The sequence below is a fragment of the Solenopsis invicta genome, chromosome 2 (assembly GCF_016802725.1).
Source record: "Solenopsis invicta isolate M01_SB chromosome 2, UNIL_Sinv_3.0, whole genome shotgun sequence".
Taxonomy (NCBI): Eukaryota; Metazoa; Arthropoda; class Insecta; order Hymenoptera; family Formicidae; genus Solenopsis; species Solenopsis invicta.
This window is the reverse complement of record NC_052665.1, coordinates 8,939,394-8,963,247: the sequence shown is the minus strand read 5'-3', so window position 1 is coordinate 8,963,247 and position 23,854 is coordinate 8,939,394. Positions and strand designations below refer to the sequence as shown.

Below are 23,854 nucleotides of genomic sequence, written 5' to 3'. Positions count from 1 at the left end.
TGCAATAAGAAAAGAGATCTTCCTTTTCTTGCAAGAACAATTACCTGAAAAATGTAATGAATTTAAATATTTTTTTGAAGATTTAGACTAGTTGTGTGAACTTGCCCTAATTACTGATATAACTAATCAATTAAATATTTTAAATCTAAAGTTGCAAAAGACAGACCAAATCATTTCGCAATTTTTTAGTCATGTAGATTCTTTTCGTAAAAAATTGCAATTATTTAAAAATCATCTAGAAAATAATATTTTTCACTTTTTTCCTTCTTGTCAGATTCTTTTTGAAGAACATGACACAAAATGTAATTTCAAAAATCACATTAATTTAATTGATTCCTTAATCATTCAATTTAATAAGCGTTTTAGTGATTTTGAAATACTACAAAGAGATTTCATACTTTTTGAGAATCCTCTCACTGTGCAAATCCAAGAACAAAGTCTCGAATTTCAAGAAGAACTTTGTGATTTGCAGTCCGATATTACTTTACAAGCGCGATTAGAAAAAGGAATCGAATTTTTTAAAATTTTAGATGCATCGCGTTATCCACGTCTTAAAATTTTTGGTCTGCGAATTTTCTCTATGTTTGGGTCCACATATTTGTGTGAACGTTCTTTTTCAAAAATGAAATTTATAAAAACGGATAAACGTTCTTCTTTGAACGATGCATCATTGTCCTCACTCATGCGAGCTAGTTCTTCAAAAATTTCTGTAGATATATTATCCTTAGTAGAATCGTGTAAACGACCCAGAAAATCATAGAGTATAGCGGAATAAGAAAAGTGATTTTGGACTCCCGTGTAATCAATCGTTGTATACGACATCATGTCTATAGGAGACATCGTGTTTAGACATTATGTTGACAAGAAACATTGTCCGCAGAGGACATCATGTCTGCCAAAGACACATATGATGTGCTAAACCACATTTTACATTATCTTACAATTAGTTATTTTTTTAGTGGATTAGGCCTACTGGGGAAACCACTTAAAAAAAAACGCATTCTCAATAGTACCTCATGGGTAATGTGGAAAGCTATTGTTTAGATTTTAATTTCAAATTTTAATTTTTTAATTATATATTTTGGAAATATATTATTATAATATATGTATATTATATTGTATGTATATATTACATACAATAATATTAAATTTTTATATAATTATTTATATTGTATGTATATATTACATACATTAATATTAAATTTTTATATAATTATTTATAAAAATAATAATTATTTCTAGGTTCTAGGCCCTAGGCTATTTCTTTTACAAGGGACGCTCTACGCTCCTGAGCCACAACATTTGACGCGCGGCCGGCAGCTCGGCTGTAGGCCCGCGAGCGGAGTGAGGGGCTCGAGGGGAGACAGTAGGCGTCGCCTCGGAAATCGGCTCGAAAAGTGCCACTAATTCCAAGCACTGACCTATAATATTGACGGCATTGTCGTCAGTGGTTGGGGAGTGGTGAGCTCACTTCAGAGTCGATCATGGGGTTGAGCACAAAAATTTTTGAATACTTCGGGAAAGCTTTAGAATTCTTGTGCAGGCATTGGCGTATGATAATGGGCACGCGGTAGTGTTCATAATTGCATGGCATTGCCTTAATTTTAATATAGGATTGACGGCATTGTAGGCATTGACTAACAATAAGCATTGTCGGCAGTGTACAAAAATGTCGGCAGTGTTTTACAGCAATGCCAAAAATCGGCATTGGTGTACAAAATTTTGGGTTGTGAATTCCCCCTCGGAATTATTCATATATGTATGTACATTCTAAAATATTCTCAAATTCGTACAAAATATTTAATAAACTTTTTAAAAAGTTATAAAATTATACACAAATTCGAAAAAATTCTGAAAAAAATGTATATTATACGGAAAATTCTAACAAAAATGTTCACTAGGATTGGCAAATTTTTCTCAGAATTTCTCAAATAATTTTTCAGAATTTTTACATAAATTTCAGTATTTTTCAAAATTTCAATATAATTTTATAACTTTTTAGAACATTTCTTAAACTTTTTTTTAACTTAGATTTCAGAATTTATATTATGAAAAACTTTGAGAAAATTGATGTAGATTTTCTCAATATTTCTGAAAAGTGTTCCTATTTATATAAAAGTTTAAAAAAAAATTTTATTACGGAATAGTTAATTTGTTATTTACAGCTTATTATTAATTATGACATATGGGAACATTTCTCGGTTTAGTAAAGAGCCTGCCAGTATCTAAAAAAAACCAAGCTAACATATCATTCGGATTTATTCACTATAATTCAAGTCTCTTTTTCTCTCTCCACTATAAATAAAAATCTGATCTGATATTTTTTTCGCTCAAAGTTAGCTGTAAAATCCATTTGCGATACATTCGCATCTCCTCTTTCGGCTCGTTCCGTATTTTCTTATCAATATCACTTTTTTTTCGCGGGCACAATAAACAACCGTAAATATCACATCTTATGCGCGAGAATCCTTCTGTTCTGAAAAAAGGGGGTTTAGGTTCATTTCGGTGAATTAAGCAAGCAGGTTCCGCGGTGCTTTCTGTGCGGTGACGAGTTATACGGTGCAATTAAATCGAAAGTGTGGTGTACCGCGAGAAAGAGGCACGCTCGTATTAACGAGCGGCGAGCGGCCGTGGCGGCGGCGCCGTGAGGCCTGTTTTGCATAAAAATTATAAGCCGAATTAATGTTTTCACCTTCACGTAAGCTTACACGTACGCTCACGTGTGCCGCGGATTCGGGCGATGCGTGACTAACGCCGTGCTTTATTGCACGTTCCTACCAATCTCCGACGCCCTATCCAGTGTACCCTTTCTCACGCGCGATCCTTTGCCGCGATATTATTATTGATGCAATTCTAATCTGACAATTCGCGAAACGCTATTTCAGAGTCATGCGCGTTAGTCTCTGTCAGATATGACAAAGTTGTTTACGTCGCGCCGCGTCAACGTAGCACGCTCTCGTGGCGTTAAGACACGCAGTACCTGTTGCGATAGAAATACATTTATTCGATCGCTATCAGACGCGAATATAAATGCACTAATTGTTACAATATTACAACATAAGAATTTAATTTTTTGTATCAGATGAAATCGATTCCTAATCCTTACATTGGGTTTGGTCACATTTCAGTAAAGTATCGTAACGGTCAAAAAAATTCTAAAAATTTTCGAAAAAAAATATAACTAAATTATTTTATTACATAAAATGGATTTAAATTTTACTAAAATTCTTGAGAAAAAAATTCTAAAGATTCTAAAAATTTTTTAAAGAATTTTTTTAAGAAAATTTTCTTTTCTTAAGAATTTTTTAGTAAAATTGAAATTTAGTAAAATTATTTTATATAATAAAGTAGTTTAATTATATTTTATTAAAATTCAACCAAATTTTATTAAAAGTAAAAATAATAAAATTTGCCAAAGCCCACGTTGTCCCACTGCTATCATGATTTTTAAAATAAATTCTAAGTGAAAATTCTACGCGTAATTTCACTTGTAGTTTCTAATTTACTCCAATTCATTTTATTCGTCGTACATCGCGAAGAATTCTTATATCAAAGGCAATATATTTTGTATTGTGACTTACTTTTTGACGAGCATCCGGAAAAAATACGTTGCTGCCCTCGTCCGTTCCCACCTTGGAGTTTTCTCGAAGTCGTTATTCCATTACAGGCACTTCCAAGCACTTTTCATCACACACTACTTTTTCTCACTTCGTACTTTCGATATGCACTTCGACACGCGTCCTTTCTTTCCTACGTATCTCACATACACACATACACACACAACTTCCCGTCAAAACGCGACACAATTCCTGCACCAAAACGCGGCATACCGCGACGCCCGTTTCGTTTCACTAGGATTGTCGTCCACGGCATCCGTTTCGATTCGCCAGGGCGCGATCGCTGTCCGCGACCACTTCCACGGCATCGAAAGATTCTCCGAAATTAGCCGGGAAAAGACGTTGCTCCCCCCGCCCGCCATTACTGTTCCCCGCGCGCCACGTAGATACCGCGGAATTTTCGCGAAGTCATTACTCCGTTAGAGGCACTTCCAAAAGTACTTTTCACCACATTACCTCCTTCACCTTTCGTGCTTTCGATACGCACTCTTCGCCACGCACCTTCGACACGCGTCCTTTCCGTCCTTTTCGTCCTTCACCCGTCGAAATATCTCTCGCCGCCTCATACACGACGCAACGGCGACGCTTGCGACGCGACGCAGTTATCGAAACGCGCCACTCCGCGATACTCGTCTCGTTTCCTTCGCGAGGGCCGTTCGCGATCACTTCCACGGCATTGGAGCATTCTTGGGGTGATCCTTGGGCCCGTTGCTGGAGCCGTTCGAGCCTCCTCTCGGTGAATTGTCTTCTTGATCCACGATCAATAACGGGTATCAAACGCGACCGTGCCGGCACTCGGGCCACTCGGGGGCGACTGGCGATCCGCTTCTGCCAACTGTTAAACAACAAAATTGATTAGTCGTACACTCCGCACCGATAGGTACACAAAAATCACACAGTGATTAAAAAAACAGATCCACGAACGTCTTGTTGATTGTATTTTTTAACATAATAAATAATCGAGATGCCTCGTTCGCGGAGGTGTTTATGTTGTTTACGTTTTTTTTTTCGCGACGCGCTCGTACCTTAATGTGCAGCGGACTTCAGGGTGTGCGTCCGTGTGGAGTAGGGCGCGCGACCATAACAAATCAAATGTAAATAACAACGCGACGACACTCGAGATGGCGCGAGGGAGAGGAGGGGAGGAATGCCCGCGCGGCATAAATTACTTTTTTTATTTACTTATAACTGCTCGCTTCTCGGAATGTTTTCCGGCAGTTTCTCGAAATCGGGCTCGAATATAAATTTTCATAAATTCCCGGTCGATTCTACGTTATTATGTAGGATTGTCATCCTTCCGATTTTGACGATTCTGAAATCTTTAAATAAAAATTCAAGTGTAATGTAAATTATATTTTCTTAGCTTTTCGAAAAAATAAAAAATAGCAAATCACATAACATACGTACAAGCACGTAATAATTATGCTTTAAATCAAGCTTGATTAATAAGAAGTCTGTAGCTAAAAGTTGATAAGGATATATATTGTAATTGCGGAGATCTTTAATCACAACCGATGAAACGCATACTCTCTTCATTTTTCCAGCCAAAGGTTGGCAGCAGTCTTGAATTTCATGTTACGTTAAATTTTAAATCGAACACAGCGTAAATTATTGAACCAAAAGAAACGTAAAAAAATTATCTTTTTACTCTTAAAGTCAAAACTTTTTAAATTTTTAATATTTTTTAAATATTTAGAGTATAATCCACAGATATAATGATTTTAAAAAAAGTCATTGTCATAATACTTAAAAAAAAAAAGATTTATTTATAAGAAGATAGTTTTCGAAAAAAAAATTGACGAAAATGAACTGATTCCGGACAGCACCTGGCTTGAGAATTTAGAATGTTAATATATGACGACAGAAGTCCAATATTAAAATAATAACGTAGAAGAAACTTAGCCTAAACTTTCATTGGGGTTACACGTACAGATCTTCAGTGACGTTAAAGGTTAATCACAAAAAGGGGCAGTTTCTTAATGTTAACATATTCTAATTTGTAAATTGAAGAAAAATAATATCTCACATTAGATATGCGAACAAACAATTTGTATGTACAGTCTCATGATTCTCGTTGCAGGTGGTTTGGCTGACCGCAGTCCTGTGCCCGCGGCTTACTGCCGCCAACAATCTGACTTTATCCTTCTCCTCTCGAAGGCCTAGGGAACATCCTTTCAGAGGACATATCTCTCGCTGGTGAGTAAAATTTTTTGCACATAACGTGACGAAATGACAAAATAAAAATATTCAAATTTGCTCGATCTAATTCGAATATAAATTAAAATAAATTCTTTTTAATTTGTTGAGTTTATAGTACGTCTTGTATTAAATTGTACATTTATTCATTTGAATTGTTTTCGATAATTATGCTCATTTAATGATATTTGCGAATGATTTATCACGGGATTGAAACGCGCGTTACATTTGGATATTTATATTTCATTAATGGCGCGAAGTCCACTATCTTAATCATTATCGCTGGTGTACGTAAAATGTTAATAATGTATATGAAACGAAGTAAAATATCATGTTCCCCGCGGTACTTTTTTAAACCGCTACAACATTCTACCGTGTAATTTAGATAGGAGCTATTAGCGTGATCGGCATGGAAGGAATATCGGCATTTCCTTCGGTGGCAAGTTGAATCCGATTTAAATTCAACGGGCTACACACTGCGGCGTAGCCGAAGCATGCTTTTTATTATTTTTTACATACATTTCCCATTAAGTCGCCTGTTAACACGACGATCGTACGCGCGATTAGAATTTAATCCGACAGTATTCCGTGAGTAACATTTGCCTGCACTCCCGACCAACATTAGTCGAGTGAAAATACATTTGATTAGAAAATGGTGTCGATTAAAAACGAGAATCAATTAAGCAGGAGTAACGTTTGCCATTGCAATTCGCAGGGCAGAGCCACTGGAGGATCCGAACAAGCGGATGACATATCGGGAGATGCAGATGATCCTGCGTCAGGAAAGCGGCGAGGACGGCCGTCCGGTCGACTGTTGTCCTACGATAGAGGAAATGGTGGAACCGGTCGGCGGTCGAAATCGAGCGGACATGTACGTCGAGCTCTATCGGGATGGCGAGAACGTCCAGAGGTTCTTCGAGTACTCCTGCAGGCCAGACGTCCTCGGCAAACCGTGCAGGTTTGTCGATCGGAAGTTCAGCAACCAGTCCAGATGCGTGCAAAAGTTCTCGTACACGTACGCTATCATCCAGAATTCTGGATCAAAGGTATCTAAACGTTCAAGATTGCATCATAATTCTATTAAGAACAGTATTTAAAAAAAGATTATGTATTCCTTCGAGTGTAGTACCATTTCTTGCGATTATCACTATAGAAAAATTTTGAAGTCTGTAATCAAAGTAAATGTATCGAGAGACATTAATTATTGTCCTAATTCCCAACTAGATTGGAATGGAGGAGCACAGAAGGCATCACCACAGGGAGCACCATCACTTTCCCGCGTTTTCCAGTAACACCGTGAGCGGATCCGGATGGACGTTGGACTACATCAGTGTGCGAAGTGGCTGCAGCTGCGAGATCATGCCGAAGCCGAAGAAGAAGAAAATCATGGCGACCAAGGCGAGGAAAGCGAAGAGCAAACAGCGTCAATCAAGAGACCAAGAGTCGGACTTTGAGACGTGAGAGTGTCGATTCGCGTCCTAATGACAGTACATTGTGCAGTAATTGTGTTGCGACTGACAGGATAATGCGCGTGCGAATGTGAGATTATGTATGAGACGTGGGGGATGAGTGTGAAGAGCATTACTAATCGTCGGACGCAATGAAAACGTTACCAACGATCATATCATCGATTTTTCTGATGACATTTACATAACGATAATTTATTAGACATTACCACGGGCGGTAGAACGCGTTGTTTTGTGAATGGCGCGTTCGATCAATCGGTTTATACTCCTTGGTGCTTCATTTACAAATATCTTTCTTAGCGTATTTTAAATATTTTTCTATTTATTATCAGGCACTTTGATAGGAAATTTTTGCGAATTAAACGTAAGCGTGATTCGTCAAATTTCATCAAAATTTGCCGATTTTGAAGTTATGATCTTACAGTAGCAAGCTCAATCAGAAATCGAGAACTTTCATAACGAATGTAACAGTTGCCAGATGTTGCGATCAAAGAACGATGTTTCACGAAAATAATATATTGGGATAATTCATTAATTTCTTAATAAAATAGGCGTGTGTCTCGATGCGCATTAATTTAATACTTTAGCGTAATCAAATCTAATCTTCATTTTAGCGGCGGCCAGTTTTCATTCTGTACTTTTATTGTGTATATTATAAATTTGTATGTACCCGGTAGCTTGTGAGAGTTCTAATAAGATACATGATATTTCGATTAATTAGAATCTAACTCATTGCATCTATATCTAGATCTGCGAGGCACGTTGTTGTTCAATAACGAAGATGCAAATCGTAGTACTACTAAAATCTATTTAATTAAAATTGGTGTAAAGTATATATTTTATTTAAACTAATACTATTTGGCTTAGGAAACATTGACTATAGATGAATAAAACGTGCCAACAACCATGACAATTATTAATATCTGACTAAGAAATGCGGAAAAACACTTATATAAAATCGTTAGTTTAAGTCTTTTTCACTGCGCGAATTTTCATTGCACGTCAACATCAATGAAATATAAACGTATAAATGAAAGATATATTAATGGCTAAAATATTTCTCCTCTTTTTTTCATATAATTTTTTTTCTTTCATTTTTTCCGTATATTGATAATTTTGATTAATCCTTGCACTACTACGATGTGCAATGCAGATTTGTGGAGGGTTGTATTTTTAATTTACATGTACTCGCAAAATAACTCTATATTAGTGCGTTAACTCTGAGAAATCTTTAATGCACAGTTGTACATATTTTTGCGGGAAATAAGGATAATTTTGCTGTTTTATGTCACAATGTCTATATATGTTTCGTAACATTAACATGCTTTTTTTAATTACTTTTGACATCAACTTCATTATAACTGCCATACTAATAGTTTAAATGACTTCCAGATAATATTTGTTGTATTATACGTAACACCGTAAACATGCGAACATGTTTTCTGTATCGCCGTGTAAACATTGTACATAAACGTCATTAATACACTTGTTATAAAACCTGATTCAATATCATTTTTGTCCACATATGATTCCTTTCGACTAATACCTATTTTCACCAACGCAGATTAACTTTGATCTCAGTTTAATTTACTCTTTAGCTTTCTTTAGTTCTAACAATAAGAATTGGAAAAAAATGGAGTAAGTTAAACTTAGAGATCAAGATTAATCTACATTGATGGAAATGGGTATAAGAGAAATAGTAAAGATAATGGCTACAATTCTTTTCCATTTTATGACTAGGAACAGAGTTATATTGTAAATTTTAAGATTACATGAATTTAAGTCTACATGGATTATTTACCTATTACTTACATTATTTTTATACGAATCTTTTTCATATAGACAATACAAGTAATGTAAATTATTATAAATTGGATAACTTAATATAGAAAAAGTAATTAAGTTATAAAATTGTTAATATCTATATTTGTGCCACTTTAATATGGTAAGATAAGAATATATTAAAAAATAAAAAATGGAATATAATTTTCACAATTTCTGATAAATCTCTAAATTTTCTATCCACTCATTATTATTTACACAAATTACATGTAAAATATAGTTTTCACATAATTTTCATTGTATATGTCTGTAATGTACACTGTTAAAAATCGACAGCAGAATTTAATGTATTGAAACAAAAGCAAATTTCAAGCTAGTACAATAAAAACATTTAATGTAAATTTAATGTTGTCAAAAGTGCACTGAACTTCATGCACATGCTTTTCAGTTAATGATATATTAAATTCAATGTTCACTATATCTACAAAATTTATAGACATTGAGTTATGTAACTGATATCTTCTACTTTAGTTAAATGTTATAGATTGTCTAAAAGTCTAAATAATTCACTCACCGAATGTTGTTGCTGCTGTTGCTGCTACTACATTTCTTATTCGATTAATTCTGAAAATATATCAAATGTTATTCATAAACATAAATAAAATATTGTTTATTGAGCTACCATTTTATTTAATTTATAAACGTAAGATTAGTAAAATACTTTATGTAATACAAATTTTATATAATATAGATTTATTGTATTCTCTTAGTTTTTGAACACAAAAATAACTTGGATAATATTTTAAATATCTTTTCAATTTAGAATGCAAAAATTAACACAGCAGCAAAACTAAACATATTTAATGAGAATATTTCATCATAATTATTCTTTTTACATATGAATATTACATTTTATAAATTTTTAAATTAGAAATAAAAGTGTATTTTTATACTCAAGTTGTGAAAATGTGCAAAACACGCAAATTGATATAATAATATATATATTTACCGAGTTGCTCCGAGGAGCCGTCTCGCTGAAATTCTATTGACATCTCGTTCTGCTGTTCTCGAACCGCACATTAATAATTAATGATCATCTGACACTTTATTCGGCACTCCCGGTATCGCTCGCATAATACATCACATACGAACGCGAATAAAACGCAAAATGTGCACGAGAAAAATGCTTTTTACGCGTATCAATTCGCACTTTAATTTGCATTTGAAAGACGCAGAAAGTACGGAGCATTTGACCAACAACGGAAATCAAAAATAAACATGGCGCGATGCGTATTCACTTTCGGACTGCATTCACTTTGGCGCTCGCAGCGTTTGTAAGCATCAGCGTTTATCCTTGTTTAATATTTGACAAACAATAAGGACGAAATGATGCTTACAAGCGCGTACATACAGTGCGTGAGCGTCCAAAGTTAAACGCATCCACAGTAAAAATGGCCGACGCGTGACGTCACGTCACGTGACATCTGTGACGTAATCCGAGGATCCGAGGACAGAGGACAGCGGCGGATTCCGGAGTCCGGCGCACGGCGTAGTCGAATGTTTACGGACACGGACGAAATCATTTGTCCCCGTTCGAAAGTTTATGATAAAAAATAGTACAAGCAAGGTTCCGGCCGACTTGGAGCTCCGTTAGAGAGACTGAGACCATGTAATCGAGTAGCAAGTAGTATCTCGGTGTTTCTCACGCATCTCGATCAATCTCGGCGAGAACCCGGCGCGCGCTCGGAGAGGATCGCGATCGCAGCTAAGGGGATAAGGTGAGACCGCGTCTGTCGTGAGAAGCGCTCGCCGCCGCTCGCATTGGCGCGAGGCGACGCGATTAAATGAGACGGGGCAGTACTTGGACAAGTACTACGTCTGGTGCGCGAACATGTCTACGGAGACCGCCCTGAATGACGTGTCGAACGTCGCGTCGAGGCTGCAGGGCCTACGACTGGCGACGCCAGCCGAGGACGAGCGTGACGCGACCGAGAATGCGACGGCGGCTAGCGGCTCGTCGACGACCGGCGGCAGCGTGGCCGACGGTGCCGGCGTCGGCGTCGGCGTCAGCGTCAGCGGTAGCGGTGGGCCGTCGTCGTTGCGGGAGCCGTTACGGAACATCACCCTTTCCCGAGCGCGGCGCGCGCTCAACTTCGTCGGCGACGAGGACCAGCCGCTGCTGAGCTCGTCGTCCGCCGTACGGAGCGAGGCCTCCAACTCGAATAGTGACAAGTAAGTAGTTCTATTCTGCATGGAATAAGACGAGGTGTGGAGAACTAGTATTGTTTATCTTTGAGTATTGACTCAAAGTATTTATTGCGACTTCGGCAAGATTGTTAGTATTTGTTATTTGATACAATTATACTCTTGGTACTTTCAGCCGGCCACCTATCAATGCAGCGAATACGTCGTATTTGGATGGCCGAACGCAGAATAACGCTACTCTGGAGAACTCTACCATGCAGAATCAACCTGTAGTTATGTACAACTGGCAAGGTACAAAGGCAACGATGCGTGAAAGAATTGTATTCCTCTTTAACAATGAAATACTGTCAGACGTGACTTTTCTGGTGGGAAGAGGAGCGCAGCAGCAACGCATACCAGCTCACAAACTAGTCCTGTCCTCTGGAAGTGCTGTATTTGATGCAATGTTTAACGGAACGCTTGCAACAGCTTCTTCGGAAATAGAAGTACCTGATGTAGAGCCTGCTGCATTTTTGGCAGTGCTCCTTTTTCTATACACTGATGAAATACAGATAGATCCTGAAACTGTGATGACGACGCTATATACTGCTAAGAAATACGCGGTGGCCGCTTTAGAAAAGCATTGTGTCGATTTTTTAAAAAATAATTTGACAAGTGATAACGCTTTCTTGCTATTGACGCAAGCCCGTCTATTTGATGAACCACAATTAGCCTCGGTATGCTTGGACACCATAGACAGATTCACAACTGAGGCCTTTAATGCGGATGGATTCACAGATATTGATATTGATACATTGATGATAGTCTTAGAAAGAGATACTCTTCGTGTTAGGGAATCTAAACTGTTTCAAGCTGTTTTAAGGTATATAAGGCAACGCTGTAAAATGTACCTTTATTCTATATAATGCTTATATTTTTTAACAGGTGGTCAGAAGCTGAATGTGTAAGGCAGCAATTACCAGTCACTCCAGAAAATCAACGTTTGGTCTTAGGCAATGCTTTGTCTTTGGTTCGTTTTCCCCTTATGTCAAAAGAGGAGTTTACAGTGGGTCCAGCACTATCCGGATTATTAAGTTATTCAGAGGCTAGTACTATACAATATCCAGCATTATAGAAAATAGTTTAAATTTGAATATAGACACCAAGAGTTCAAGTTATATTTAAGTTAAAAAGTTTACACTCTAAAAATATATTTTTAAATTTTACAGGTTTTATCTTTATTCTCATATTTCATACTGAATCCCAAACCTTCTGTGGGGTTTCAAACGATGCCACGATGTTCTATGACGGGCAAGGAACAGACTGTGTGCAGGTTTCAACATGTAAAAAGTAAATGGGGATATTTTGGAACTAGTGATCGCATTCGGTAACAAAATTATAATTCTTTGCATACAGTTCACAATATCGAAATTTCTGTTGTGATAGATGTCGTAAAATATTTTAATTTTTACAGATTTAGTGTGGATAGACGCATCTTTCTGATCGGTTATGGAGTTTACGGTAGCACCCAGGATCCAGCAATATATGAAGTGACAGTCGAATTAATTCACACTGCATCAGGAAAAGTGATAGCTACAAATGCAACAAGTTTTAGCTGTGATGGATCAAAGTACACATACCGTCTAATGTTTAAAGAATTAGCGGAAATCTTACCAAATACGATTTATACAGCATCAGCAACTTTCAAGGTTGTTATGATGTATTTTGTTGATTTATTGTTAATTTTTATTGTACATGTTATATTTCTAAAAAAATTATATATTTATTTTTCAGGGGCCATGCTCATATTATGGCACGAAAGGAATGAAAACAGTGTTGATGGATAGTGATTCGGGAAAAGTAAAATTCAATTTTAGCAGTGAATTGGGAGATAATAATGGCACATCTACCGATGAAGGTCAAATACCCGAGCTTATCTTTTACACATAATATTATTCGCGTAAACATTCCTGGTTTGACTGAATATCAGATAAATTATATAAATTATGTGAAAAGGATTTTGTCAATTATATATCTTGTGATCGTTTAAAGCAGTGATTTAATTTTAATGATCTATGGGCATGCCAAAGGAATTAACCCAAGATTTGTTCATAATCTTATATAGATAATGCCGCTTTATTTCATTAAATAAATAGGTTTTATATAAGTGTAGAATAAATTCGCAGAGATACGCCAATCTTACAATAGTATTTACAATAATATTTGCAATACATCAACATGCTTATAGGCATCTTTCAGCAACAATAATGGAATAAATTATTCGTCTTTCAGATTTGTAAGATTGTTTGAATATGTCAACTGTAGTTGATACGTTAATTATTAATTAATTGTACAAATAAGATCGATGTTTGGAATTGGAGATGTATAATCTATTTTTCTATCGTTTTAATTGAGATTTGTGGAAACCAAAAATATAGTTGTATAAAATACAATGTTAAAAAAAGAAGTCATGAAAATAAGTGCAAGGAAATCAATTATGTGCACACTCTGATTTTGCCTAACATCTTTTTTTCAGAATATGTATATCGACATGATTTGAAATTGTAGATATAGCACTTCTCAATGCAAAAGTAATTAACGCAATAAAAGTCTAAAACATGTGGAGTATTTTTTAGTAAAAATTAGTATTTTGGTAGTCACAGTGCGCAATGCAATGTAGAACTTGACAGAATCTTGTTACTGCAACTAAATATAAAAAATAGTCGAACGAAAGTAATATAAAATAGCATTTTTTATTGTTCTTTAATAAAATATCTGTACCTATGTATTCGACGATTTATTTAAATTCTGATAAAATTTAATGTATTTCCTTAGCGATTCAAAAAAACACATTTAAAGTTTTGATCTTTGTTAATAATAAATGGTGCTAGCTAATGAGATAACATTGTTATCCTTAGCATTTTTAGAGATAAGCGTATTTCATAGACATAAGTCCGATATTATTTTCCTTGAAAAGCGCGTATGTATGATTTTATTTGCGATTATATTTAATTTAAAATAAAAAACATGTACATGTAATGTTAAATAATTAAATAGATTTATTCCGCAAAATATTTTTGGCAACATAAATATCGTCACCCTTTTTATAACATGGCTTGTCTTTTTTTTTTATTAAAATAGAGCATGTATTAAAAAATATTAAATATTTTTCAAGATTATTTTCTATTAGCGATAAGATATTAGAAATAAAAGGGTCTTTTTATAGATAAAAATATATGGAAAAATATCCCAAACTATTGAAATATTCTACGCGCATTGCTTTCTTTGGACACTTTGCATAACAGCTTTTGACAACCAGCTGTCGTAACCGTTTACTGCGCATGTCCTGCGCATGATGCACCACTTGCATGGGTCCTGCGAATCTCGCGAGTTGCACGAGTCGCATTTCTAAAATATAGTTGCGTTCCGAAAATCATCGAAAAGGCACTTCAGCCAGCCTTTTTATCCGCGAGAGTCTATGGTGATATTGTTACAATTGAGTAAATTTTTATCATATTTCGCAAACGATATTTAACCTTTGACACATAAAAAATACGTAATCGATGTAGGACTCCAATGCAGTTGAAATATTTACAAAGTGTGTGCATTTAGGATGTGTGAACTATCTATCCCCGTTACACAGAGGTTTAACCTATTGCTCTAATGACTTACGAGCTTTGGTGTTTGTCAGTACTTTATGACGCGTGCTGAGGTAAATTGTTGCAATATTTATTCTTTTCTGGATTCATATTAGCTGGTGGCTTATCTTTAATTTAAATTCGCAGCCCACAAAAATGTTGGGGTCATGAGAATTACCACATTGCTTCCAGTAGTGTACATTTTATCTCTATGGCTAAGGGAAAAATAAGAGGTTCTGACTCCAATAATAAGGTACATATCGTTCACGCGAATGACTTTAATATTTTTTAAAATTGATATGTTAAAGTTGATATCGTTTGTAATTAGATAACAGCATCAAATGCAGCGTTTAAAAATGGAGAAACGTATACGTGGGAATTTGAGATTAACGAGACACCACCCAGTGCTAGAACCTTGCTTACTAAGGGCTACACGCAAGATGAAATTAATTCGTATTCGGGTAAATTTTCTTTTCATCTTGTATTATATGCTCTTTACAATAAATGTTATATAATAATACATCAATATTATGTACTATATATATTAATTTCTAGGAGCAACTGTATCAACACGTGGGCGTTTTATGACAGAACAAGAAAAGTTGCGTTGTCCAAATGAGAGGCCATTGTATCTTTACATACAGGGACATACAAAACACAATGTTGATTGTATGTATTGCTTTTTTAATATTTTATTATCACTGATTCAAATACTTAATAGATATTTTATTTTAACAGTGGCAATACAAAAGATCAATGAAATTATTAAAACGGAACACCAAAGTTCATTAAACAGACCAAGCAGATTCACAAATGCTCCGCCACCTCTTATGAGCTTACATTCAGGAGTTACAAGTGTAGTAAGTAATATTTTGTATTCATATCTCATTTAAGATTACCATATGTTTCCTTATGCATTAAAGACCGTTATGTACAATTTATTAGGAAAAAATTTGCGTTGGTATCGAGAATGCACCACAAGGTTTTGATTTGCGTGGGCGAATACTAGGTGCAGGTGATGCAAATTTATTTTATATTAGAGGCGAAACTGGAGCGAATGTAACCTTAAGAGGTAGAGGATCTCAATTTATTGATCCAATTTTGGGAACAGAATCTCCAGAACCACTTCATTTATGCATAGAGTAAGAATGTCTGGCATTTGTTTTATGTGTAGTAATTATAATTAGATAAGCTACAATTTATAAAATTATTTCTTTAGACATCCAAAGCCAGAAGCACTGCAAAATGCAAAACAATTGACAATTAATTTGATACAAACAATACAGTCTGAATTACAGACTTATATTCAACAACAGCCACCACCAGTACAACCTCAGCAAGTTATTGAACAATCACAGATACCACAAAGTACGTATTTATTCTCTTTAATTTACAAAATTAAGATAATGACTGTGGCCGTTCCTTCGATATCGCGATGTTATATATGACTGGGTTGGAAGTGAAATTAAGTCAAATCGAATGGAATAAAAGTTGTATTTCTTAAGTTTTTAACACCAAACTCGCGGACTCGATAAATGCGACTCTTGTTATTCTCAATGAGTAATACTTTGCTGATATTCGACAAATGTTCCGTTCGATCTGAAACGTGCGTTTTGAATCGTGAATCTGACCTCACAGTGATCTGTATTGAATAATATTCGACTATATCAAAATGAAATTGTCACATTATTTGAGATTAACTGGGCTGATTATCATTCTGGTTTCAATTGTTTCGTTTCACCGCCGATCAATGCTTAAATAGCGGTCATAAAATCGATTATTTGAAAAATTCAATGATAACACAGTCAATATCTCATGTTTGAATAGAATCGTCGACTCTTTGTTCGTGCTAGAATAGAAGCGGTTAAATATGAGATAAATAAGGGAATTTCTTGCACAATAATTATTATTATCTTTATTATAACCATATCTAACAAATAATTTTAATTATTGTACTAATTATTTATTTACACATTTATTTGTATTTTTTTTTCTATTTACAGCACAATTCCAAACTATGAATATTGGTAGTTTAGGTCAGCCAAATGTAGTCGCAATACAACATCAAGGTAGGATATAGAAATCATATTAATGACTGTTGTAAAAATATAAATACATTTTAAGTTGAGAGATATATGTTTTTCAATATATATTTTATGTCTTGTGTAATAGATATTATACAACATCCGCAAAGTAATGTTGTAACATTACCTGCAACAATTCTTACTGCTACCGTAGCACAAGGACCTGGCGCGCCAGGACCTGGTGTATCAGTTCCTCCTCCAGGTGTGCATATACCGCCTCATACTGGTCCATTAGTTCCACCTCCACAAGCTCAGGTATCAAACTCAAATCAAGTAGTGTTGTATAAAGCTATTTGAGAAAAAATGAATTTTGTAACATAAATGAATGCTCTTATTGCAGGAAATACAAACTTTCATGCCGCCACCACCTGTTGGACAAGTACAATTAATCGGTCCTCCGTCAACAGTAAGTCAAGTTCAATATCAAATACATCCGGGTCAACCATTACAAATCCAGGGAATTCAACAAGGATCGCAGTCCTCACCGCAACCTGTGGCGCAAATGTATGTCATGAGTCAACCACCGCCGCAGAATCCTGCGCAGCAGAGCTTTATAACGAGTAATAACGCGCCAGTGAGCGGGACAGTGTCGTATGTATATACGCAACCCAACGTGCAGAGGCCCGCTACGCCGTCCCAAGGAATTATCGAGACCGTTAATGTCAATTTACAACAGCCTCCACCTACGGCGCCGCTCAATATAACGCAGCAACCGCCACCGCCGTTGTTACATCTTCATTTTCCGCCGCCGAACTTTCCGCCGAATCAACCACCACCTCCCGTCCCGCAAACCTATCAAATACAGTATCAACAGGTACAGGCACCCGCATCGCAATCACAAACGCAGTTCGTCTTACAGCCTGGCGAGCATATTATTCCGCCCCAGTTGCAACAGAATCATGAACAATCTCAAGCTGTCGCTCAACATATATTACCTCCGCAATTCGAAGGTCACGCACCGCCATTCCATTTACAAGTACCTCCACCGCCATCGCAAACTTTTTTAGTACCTAACGCTCAGTCTCCTCAACATCATCCACAACCGCCGCTTCCTCCCGGCGGCGAAATTCAGCATCAACAAGAGGGCCCAGTGGAACAGGGACCATTGCCGCAGCCGGTACCCCCTCCGCAAATAGTACCACCGCCGTCACTCAGTCAGATGCCGAATTCCATGAATATTCTTACCAGCGTACCGCCACCATCGCAGCCGCCTCCACCGCAAAACGCTCCATGGCTGTACCAAGCTCAACAGCCGCAACAGATGCCACAACCACAAGGGCAATTGCAGGTAACAATGCTTGACATTCCAGTGTCTTTGTTTTTCGTAATGTGTGAAAAATTTATAAGTATTATGAGATCCTTCGCAATTATTTACAGATGCAAATGCCGCCGCAGAATATATCTCTTCATAACGTACCTCCACCACAAGTTCAAGCTCAAATACAATATCATCCTCAACACATACAATATCAAAATGGTCATATACCGACGCAAGTGCATTACGCGATGCAACCGCCGCATCAGCAATTTGAGCAGAAACCTGATTCGCCAGAGCAGCAAAAATCTCACGGAGTAAAAAGAAGGTTTTCAGACGTTGAGGGAGGTCAGGTAGAGTGTCGTCTGCAAATATATGCATATCATATTGAAATATACGACGAAAATCATACAATATTTTTATAAATCTCTCTTTTAAAATATATGTCACAGGAACCACCACCACCACCACCATATCAATGTGCTCCGTTACCTGCACAACGGCATGGCACAGGGTAAGTCGAAGGAAGAGAGAATATAATTGTTTTCATTTATAGAATTGCGCAATAATGTATAAATTAATGTAATTTTAATAAAGTTACGTTATATACTCCTTGTATAAAACATATTTTACTGTTGCATGTACCCATGTACATACTACTTATATATAATAGAGGAGTAAATAAATTAACGTAACTTTATATACTAATTTAGTATATCTAGCTATAGCTTGGTAGATCTGATGGAAAAACTTGTGTGTTTAAATAAAGTTGGTCTACCAAGTGTAAAATTCTAAATAAATATTACTAAAAAAGCTGATAATTTTCAGAATCATAGGATACTATAGCGTAAACGTGCAATGAATTTAATCGAAGATTAGAAAGAACTTTATCGATATGAAGAAAGAAATTGATAAAGAAACAACTGCTTCAGATCGCTTACGCTTCACTTGTAGCAAGTGCAAATTTGTAAATTATTGTAGAATTACATGATGAAAATGTAAGTCATCGTTATTGTCATTTTTTTACAGAAACCTGCTTTTGCATTATAAGGTGTTGCACAATAATATTAAACGTGCAGAAAATAAAAATTTAAGTATAGTATTTTATAAGATTTTTGTAATAAATATTTTTTATTCGCAGAATATATCAATGCTATTGTTCAAAATTTAATAAGTTAATAATTGTATGGAAAAGATTAACTGTAAGATCCAGATATATCCATATGTTGAGATATAAATTATTTTTAAGCTGAGATCAGCTTTTAAAAATAATTTGATGAAACTTTGTTTTATTCATAAATGTTTACCAATTTTGTAGTTATGAATATATCTTGTTCTTTCACACAATGTTATTCTTTTCTTTGAATTTTGCATGATTTTATAGATTTTTAAAAATATACTATTTTATTATCTTTGCAAAATATAAATGCAAAGATAATAATATACTTACATTTTCCTCATGTTATACATAATTCTGTATTAGAATCACTAAATACAGCTTTTGCCAGAATCACCAATTATATGTTTCTTTAGTATAAGAAATGAGCCAAAAGAGACGGAGTGCGACGATATAGTTGTCACTTTGCAGAATAGAAGTTAATCACACACACACACAAATTGTTTGAACGTATATTGTAATACTCTATGCGACATTACAATTACGTTCTTAAGAATATTCTAAATGTAAGTTTTGACATCATTAACTGTGATCTGGTAAAACCAGGTATTTTCCATATTTCAGAAGTATCCGAAGGTGTACATCAGGTGATTTTTGTCTTAATGCTTGAAACGTTTCTGTACAATCGTTATTTGGAATTAATAATTCGCACCTGCATTGTTTAAGCAGAGAAGGTGATCGACAACAGCAAGTCTTACATGGTCCATCACTTACATCTGCGGGTCTGCCACATGGAGATCGCAACAAGATGCTAATGCCACCTCCACATTCAGGTCTGTAACTAAGAGTATTTAGCCTGAAAAATTGCTGGATATCTTTTGGAAAGCGAAAATGCAACATAGAGTATTGTAAAAAATATGCCAATAAAAAGATAGTATTTTTGAAGGACATTTATCTTTAATTACTTACTCAAGATTCTGGATTCCTTTTTAAATACATCTTTGTTATTGGTAATTTTTATTTAATATATAATTTTATCTAACATATGGCTAATTTATTATGTATTAGCTAAGTTTTACGTATCAAAAATAAACTTTAGAAAATAAAATATATTTCGGATAGATATCTAGCATTATTTTCTTAATACTCTTAGACCGTAGTATATTATTACTGTAAATAATATTTTGCGGTAAGCATATCACAAAACTTTCCTTGATCTTTTAATTTATGTCTTAGCAAATTGCTTTTTTATGCATTTATTGCGGATACCTGCAGAGAGACGGACATCTGGAAATAACGTGGATTGTCGCAATTCCATATTGCATAGAATGCTTTAATATATTATAGCTATCTTTAAATTTATTTATTATTATTATTTTAGATTAGACAAAAATCTCTGCACGTGTTATACAGTTGCGAAGGTGTCTCAAATATATTAATTTCAATGCTTTTTTATAGTGCCCTTTTTATTAAATAAATCTGCATTTTCAGATGCAAGTGTAACCTGTGATTTTCTACTTCAGTGTTTGTTTATCCGGTATTAACCATACTTGATATTATTAGGATTATGTTAAGGCATATTATACATATATATTTTTGATATTACCATTTTAAGTTCAATGCCTCAGATTTTTATAATTTTTTAGGTTAAACATCAGAGATTACTACCAAGGAGGGATATAGATAACCACTACATTTAAATAGATATATATGTTTCATGTTATAGATTATGTAATATAGAATACACATGATTTGTATATATTATATAATGTTATGGTTTTTAATGTTGCAGTGTTTTGAGCAGTTATCTGTAATGGAAAAAGTGGAAGAAATTTGAAGAATATAGTTTTAACGATTAAATTATATTGAGATAGCAAATAACTGTATGACTTCAAATTTTTAGAGTGTAATTGATAAGCGGTGACCATCTAATACACATAAGAATGTAAAAATTGCATTGCTTGCTTTCAGACTCAAATAGCGATTGCCAAATTGCTCCACTGATTTGGCAATGGTTAATGGCGTGAAATATTGTCCTAATATTTAATTTAGATTAGACTCGAATTTAAAAAACTAAATTTTTCTGTTTATTGCTACAGTGACACGTCTCAAGCAGAAGATGAAAACCGGCACAGCAGTCCTCTTATAATACAGATACAATTTTGCAATTAGATTTGCATCAAAATTCAGAAAAAAATTTATTTTACATTTTTTTTGTAAATGACAATATATTCAATAAATATTGGAACCTTCAAGATTAACTATGCGCGTATGCGCGTTTCGCTGGCTATATCGAGAATTTTCAAGTTTATTATTATATTACAATATTTCATCGCATAATTTGTCATGTTAAATACAACATTATTTTATGCATAGTACTTAAGAGTATTTTAGTCATATTTTTCCTTCTATATCATGCATTTTAATCATTTAGGTGAGAAACGGAATCTGGACCAAAAGCCTACAGGATTATCTTCAGGTATGTTTGATGATAATACATGTCGTCATATTGTAAAAAATTTTATATTTGCCATGCAAGTTTAGATTGTACGATATTATTTTGTAAATAGGAAATGATCAAACTATAATGACCGAATCTGGAAATATTCATGTTGGCAACGGTCCTCCTCTACCACCTCCATCTTCGCCGCAGGCACCGTGGCAAAGTCATCATGTGAGAGTTTCTTGGGGTAGACCACCGCCAATTCCAAGAGAAGGGGAACTTTCTACAGTCTGTCCCGGTCTACCTCCTATTAACATGCCTCCACCTCAGATCAGGCCAAGAGGTAGGCAAAATCTTGAATTTTAAACGCACTATATTTTCCTCATCGTGATTTCCTTTACAGTTACATTAATTTTTTCTCGATATAAATAAAAATTTAAAATAAGAAATCTGTTATTCTTGTACATACGATATGTAACAATTTAAAAACTTTCAAGGACGTGGTGACGCTGTTCCCAGGTCCCGCTGACGGTAGTCGTTCTCCCATTCAGAACATTGGGTTAGAGCAGCCGTTGAACGTCGAGTACAATCAAATGCCGCCCTATACGACGAAACCGCCGCCTTACAACGCGCATCCGTTGATGCAGTCGATCTGTAATCCGCCGCCGCCACCGCCGCCGCATCATCAACAACCGCGGCCACAGCATCCTCCACAAGCGGTGCAGCATTATCAGGTGCCAATCTCACAGACATATCAGCCGCCGACATCCTGCCCACCGTGGATGAATTGAAAGTTATAAAACTATAAACGGTGTTTCTTGACGATGATGCAACTTAATAAAAGTGAAGTTTTCATAATAGCATAACGAGACGATGTGACTCAAATTGCAAGGATCTGACGTAAATACGAATAATTGGAACTGCATCGTGTTTATTGCACTCAATTGTGTGTTCCTTACGGTAGTTATTTAGTGGTCTGTTTCAAGAAGGGAGAATGCTGAACAGCATGTAAAAATCTGTAAAAATGTTAGATTATTTATACTGTATAATTTAAATTCTGTACACTAAGGGAGAAAAAGAGACAGAGAGAGTGTGGTGTGTGTGTGTGTGTGTGTAAAAGTGTGAGAGAAAAAGAGAGAAGTAGAAAAAAAGAGAGGTAATGCGAAATTACATAATAAAAATAACGCCATGTTGACGAGATAGTTACTTATTAATTGTAGAGTTCATTTCGATTACGCAAGGAATGTGATTCTTGTACATAGCATACATACATATGTATTTATACACATATGTATACATACATATAAGTATGTATTGAGAAGGAATAATAGTGTTATTTTGAACGGTTCTATCATTGCGTGTCCGATGATTTGTTTTGCATACTTGCACGCGAATGATAATCCACCTTGTGTTTCCTCTGGCGTTGAAACCATCTCTCCATTTAGATATAGATAGATATATAACACGTGTAACAATGTATGCAGTTTTTTATGCAAAGCCAATAATAAATCGTTATTGCCAATTAAGTAGCCTCTTTTATATCGACGGCCTTTGCGTTTCTACCGCGCGGAACGGATTGCCGTTTTCCATGTCGACGCGATTTAGCAAACAGCGGTAAAACCGCACCGTTTCCATTTGCAGCGAGCAATCGTCGCAATTAGCCCCGTTAAACGCCGCCGGGTGGACGGTTGGAGGGGTAACAGCGGCGGCGATCAAATCCTGACCAAGGCAAGTCCGTGTTCCAGGATAGGCGGAAGGGCGGTAGGAGGGTGAAATTTCGCTCGATACAAATTCGATAAAGCCGCCGGTAGCCCGCAGGACTCGCTCGTTATCCGGACCCGGCTGTTAGCCGCTACGTCAGAAAACTTGCAGCCTCCGTCGTGTTACGCGACCGCGTTCTCGATACTTTGGGGAAGTTTAATTTGCCGAATAGCGAGACGCGCTGTATCGCCGTCATCTCGGTGAATTCTTCCTCCGGAAGCGAAAGCTCGAGAGAGAATTTTTGCCGCGCATTCGCGCAGCTTGTAGCGTCGCTATTAATCTCGAAGGAGCACCATGCTTCACTCGAAATT

At 35.8% G+C, this 23,854-nt stretch overlaps 3 protein-coding genes and 1 long non-coding RNA gene across 6 annotated transcripts in view; 3 read left to right on the top strand and 1 right to left on the bottom strand.

The window, feature by feature from the left end:
• Positions 1–8,781, top strand: part of LOC105200734 — an 82,082-nt gene extending 73,301 nt beyond the window's left edge. For both annotated transcript variants that reach the window (XM_011168423.3, XM_039446363.1), the window contains exons 3-5: positions 5,698–5,813; positions 6,529–6,859; positions 7,038–8,781. In XM_011168423.3, coding sequence (XP_011166725.1) covers positions 5,698–5,813; positions 6,529–6,859; positions 7,038–7,274 — 684 coding nt within the window. In that variant the 3' untranslated portion in view covers positions 7,275–8,781. The remainder of the gene's footprint in view (positions 1–5,697; positions 5,814–6,528; positions 6,860–7,037) is intronic.
• LOC120357038 lies at positions 3,403–10,491 on the bottom strand. Its single transcript, XR_005574229.1, has 3 exons — positions 10,071–10,491; positions 9,636–9,685; positions 3,403–4,452 (listed from the first exon to the last, which is right to left on the bottom strand). It is a non-coding gene; the product is annotated as an uncharacterized LOC120357038 (long non-coding RNA).
• A 64-nt stretch (positions 10,492–10,555) lies between these two features.
• Positions 10,556–14,319, top strand: LOC105200736 (BTB/POZ domain-containing protein 1). Its single transcript, XM_011168426.3, has 6 exons — positions 10,556–11,293; positions 11,442–12,128; positions 12,191–12,350; positions 12,475–12,632; positions 12,720–12,954; positions 13,040–14,319. The coding sequence occupies exons 1-6, from the start codon at positions 10,953–10,955 to the stop codon at positions 13,193–13,195; spliced, it is 1,737 nt and encodes a 578-aa protein (XP_011166728.2). The 5' UTR covers positions 10,556–10,952; the 3' UTR covers positions 13,196–14,319.
• Positions 14,320–14,665: 346 nt separating this feature from the next.
• On the top strand, positions 14,666–23,308 carry LOC105200737 (extensin). Of its 2 annotated transcripts, none has more exons than XM_011168427.3 (16): positions 14,666–14,957; positions 15,031–15,136; positions 15,212–15,344; positions 15,439–15,552; positions 15,622–15,743; positions 15,829–16,025; positions 16,103–16,251; positions 16,887–16,952; positions 17,056–17,222; positions 17,308–18,255; positions 18,345–18,575; positions 18,675–18,736; positions 20,069–20,172; positions 21,774–21,818; positions 21,910–22,125; positions 22,302–23,308. In XM_011168427.3, the coding sequence occupies exons 2-16, from the start codon at positions 15,095–15,097 to the stop codon at positions 22,571–22,573; spliced, it is 2,868 nt and encodes a 955-aa protein (XP_011166729.1). In that variant the 5' UTR covers positions 14,666–14,957; positions 15,031–15,094; the 3' UTR covers positions 22,574–23,308. The 2 variants fall into 2 exon arrangements, with proteins under 2 accessions (XP_011166729.1, XP_011166730.1); XM_011168428.3 differs by having other exon boundaries at positions 22,280–22,517.
• Positions 23,309–23,854: the final 546 nt, after the last annotated feature.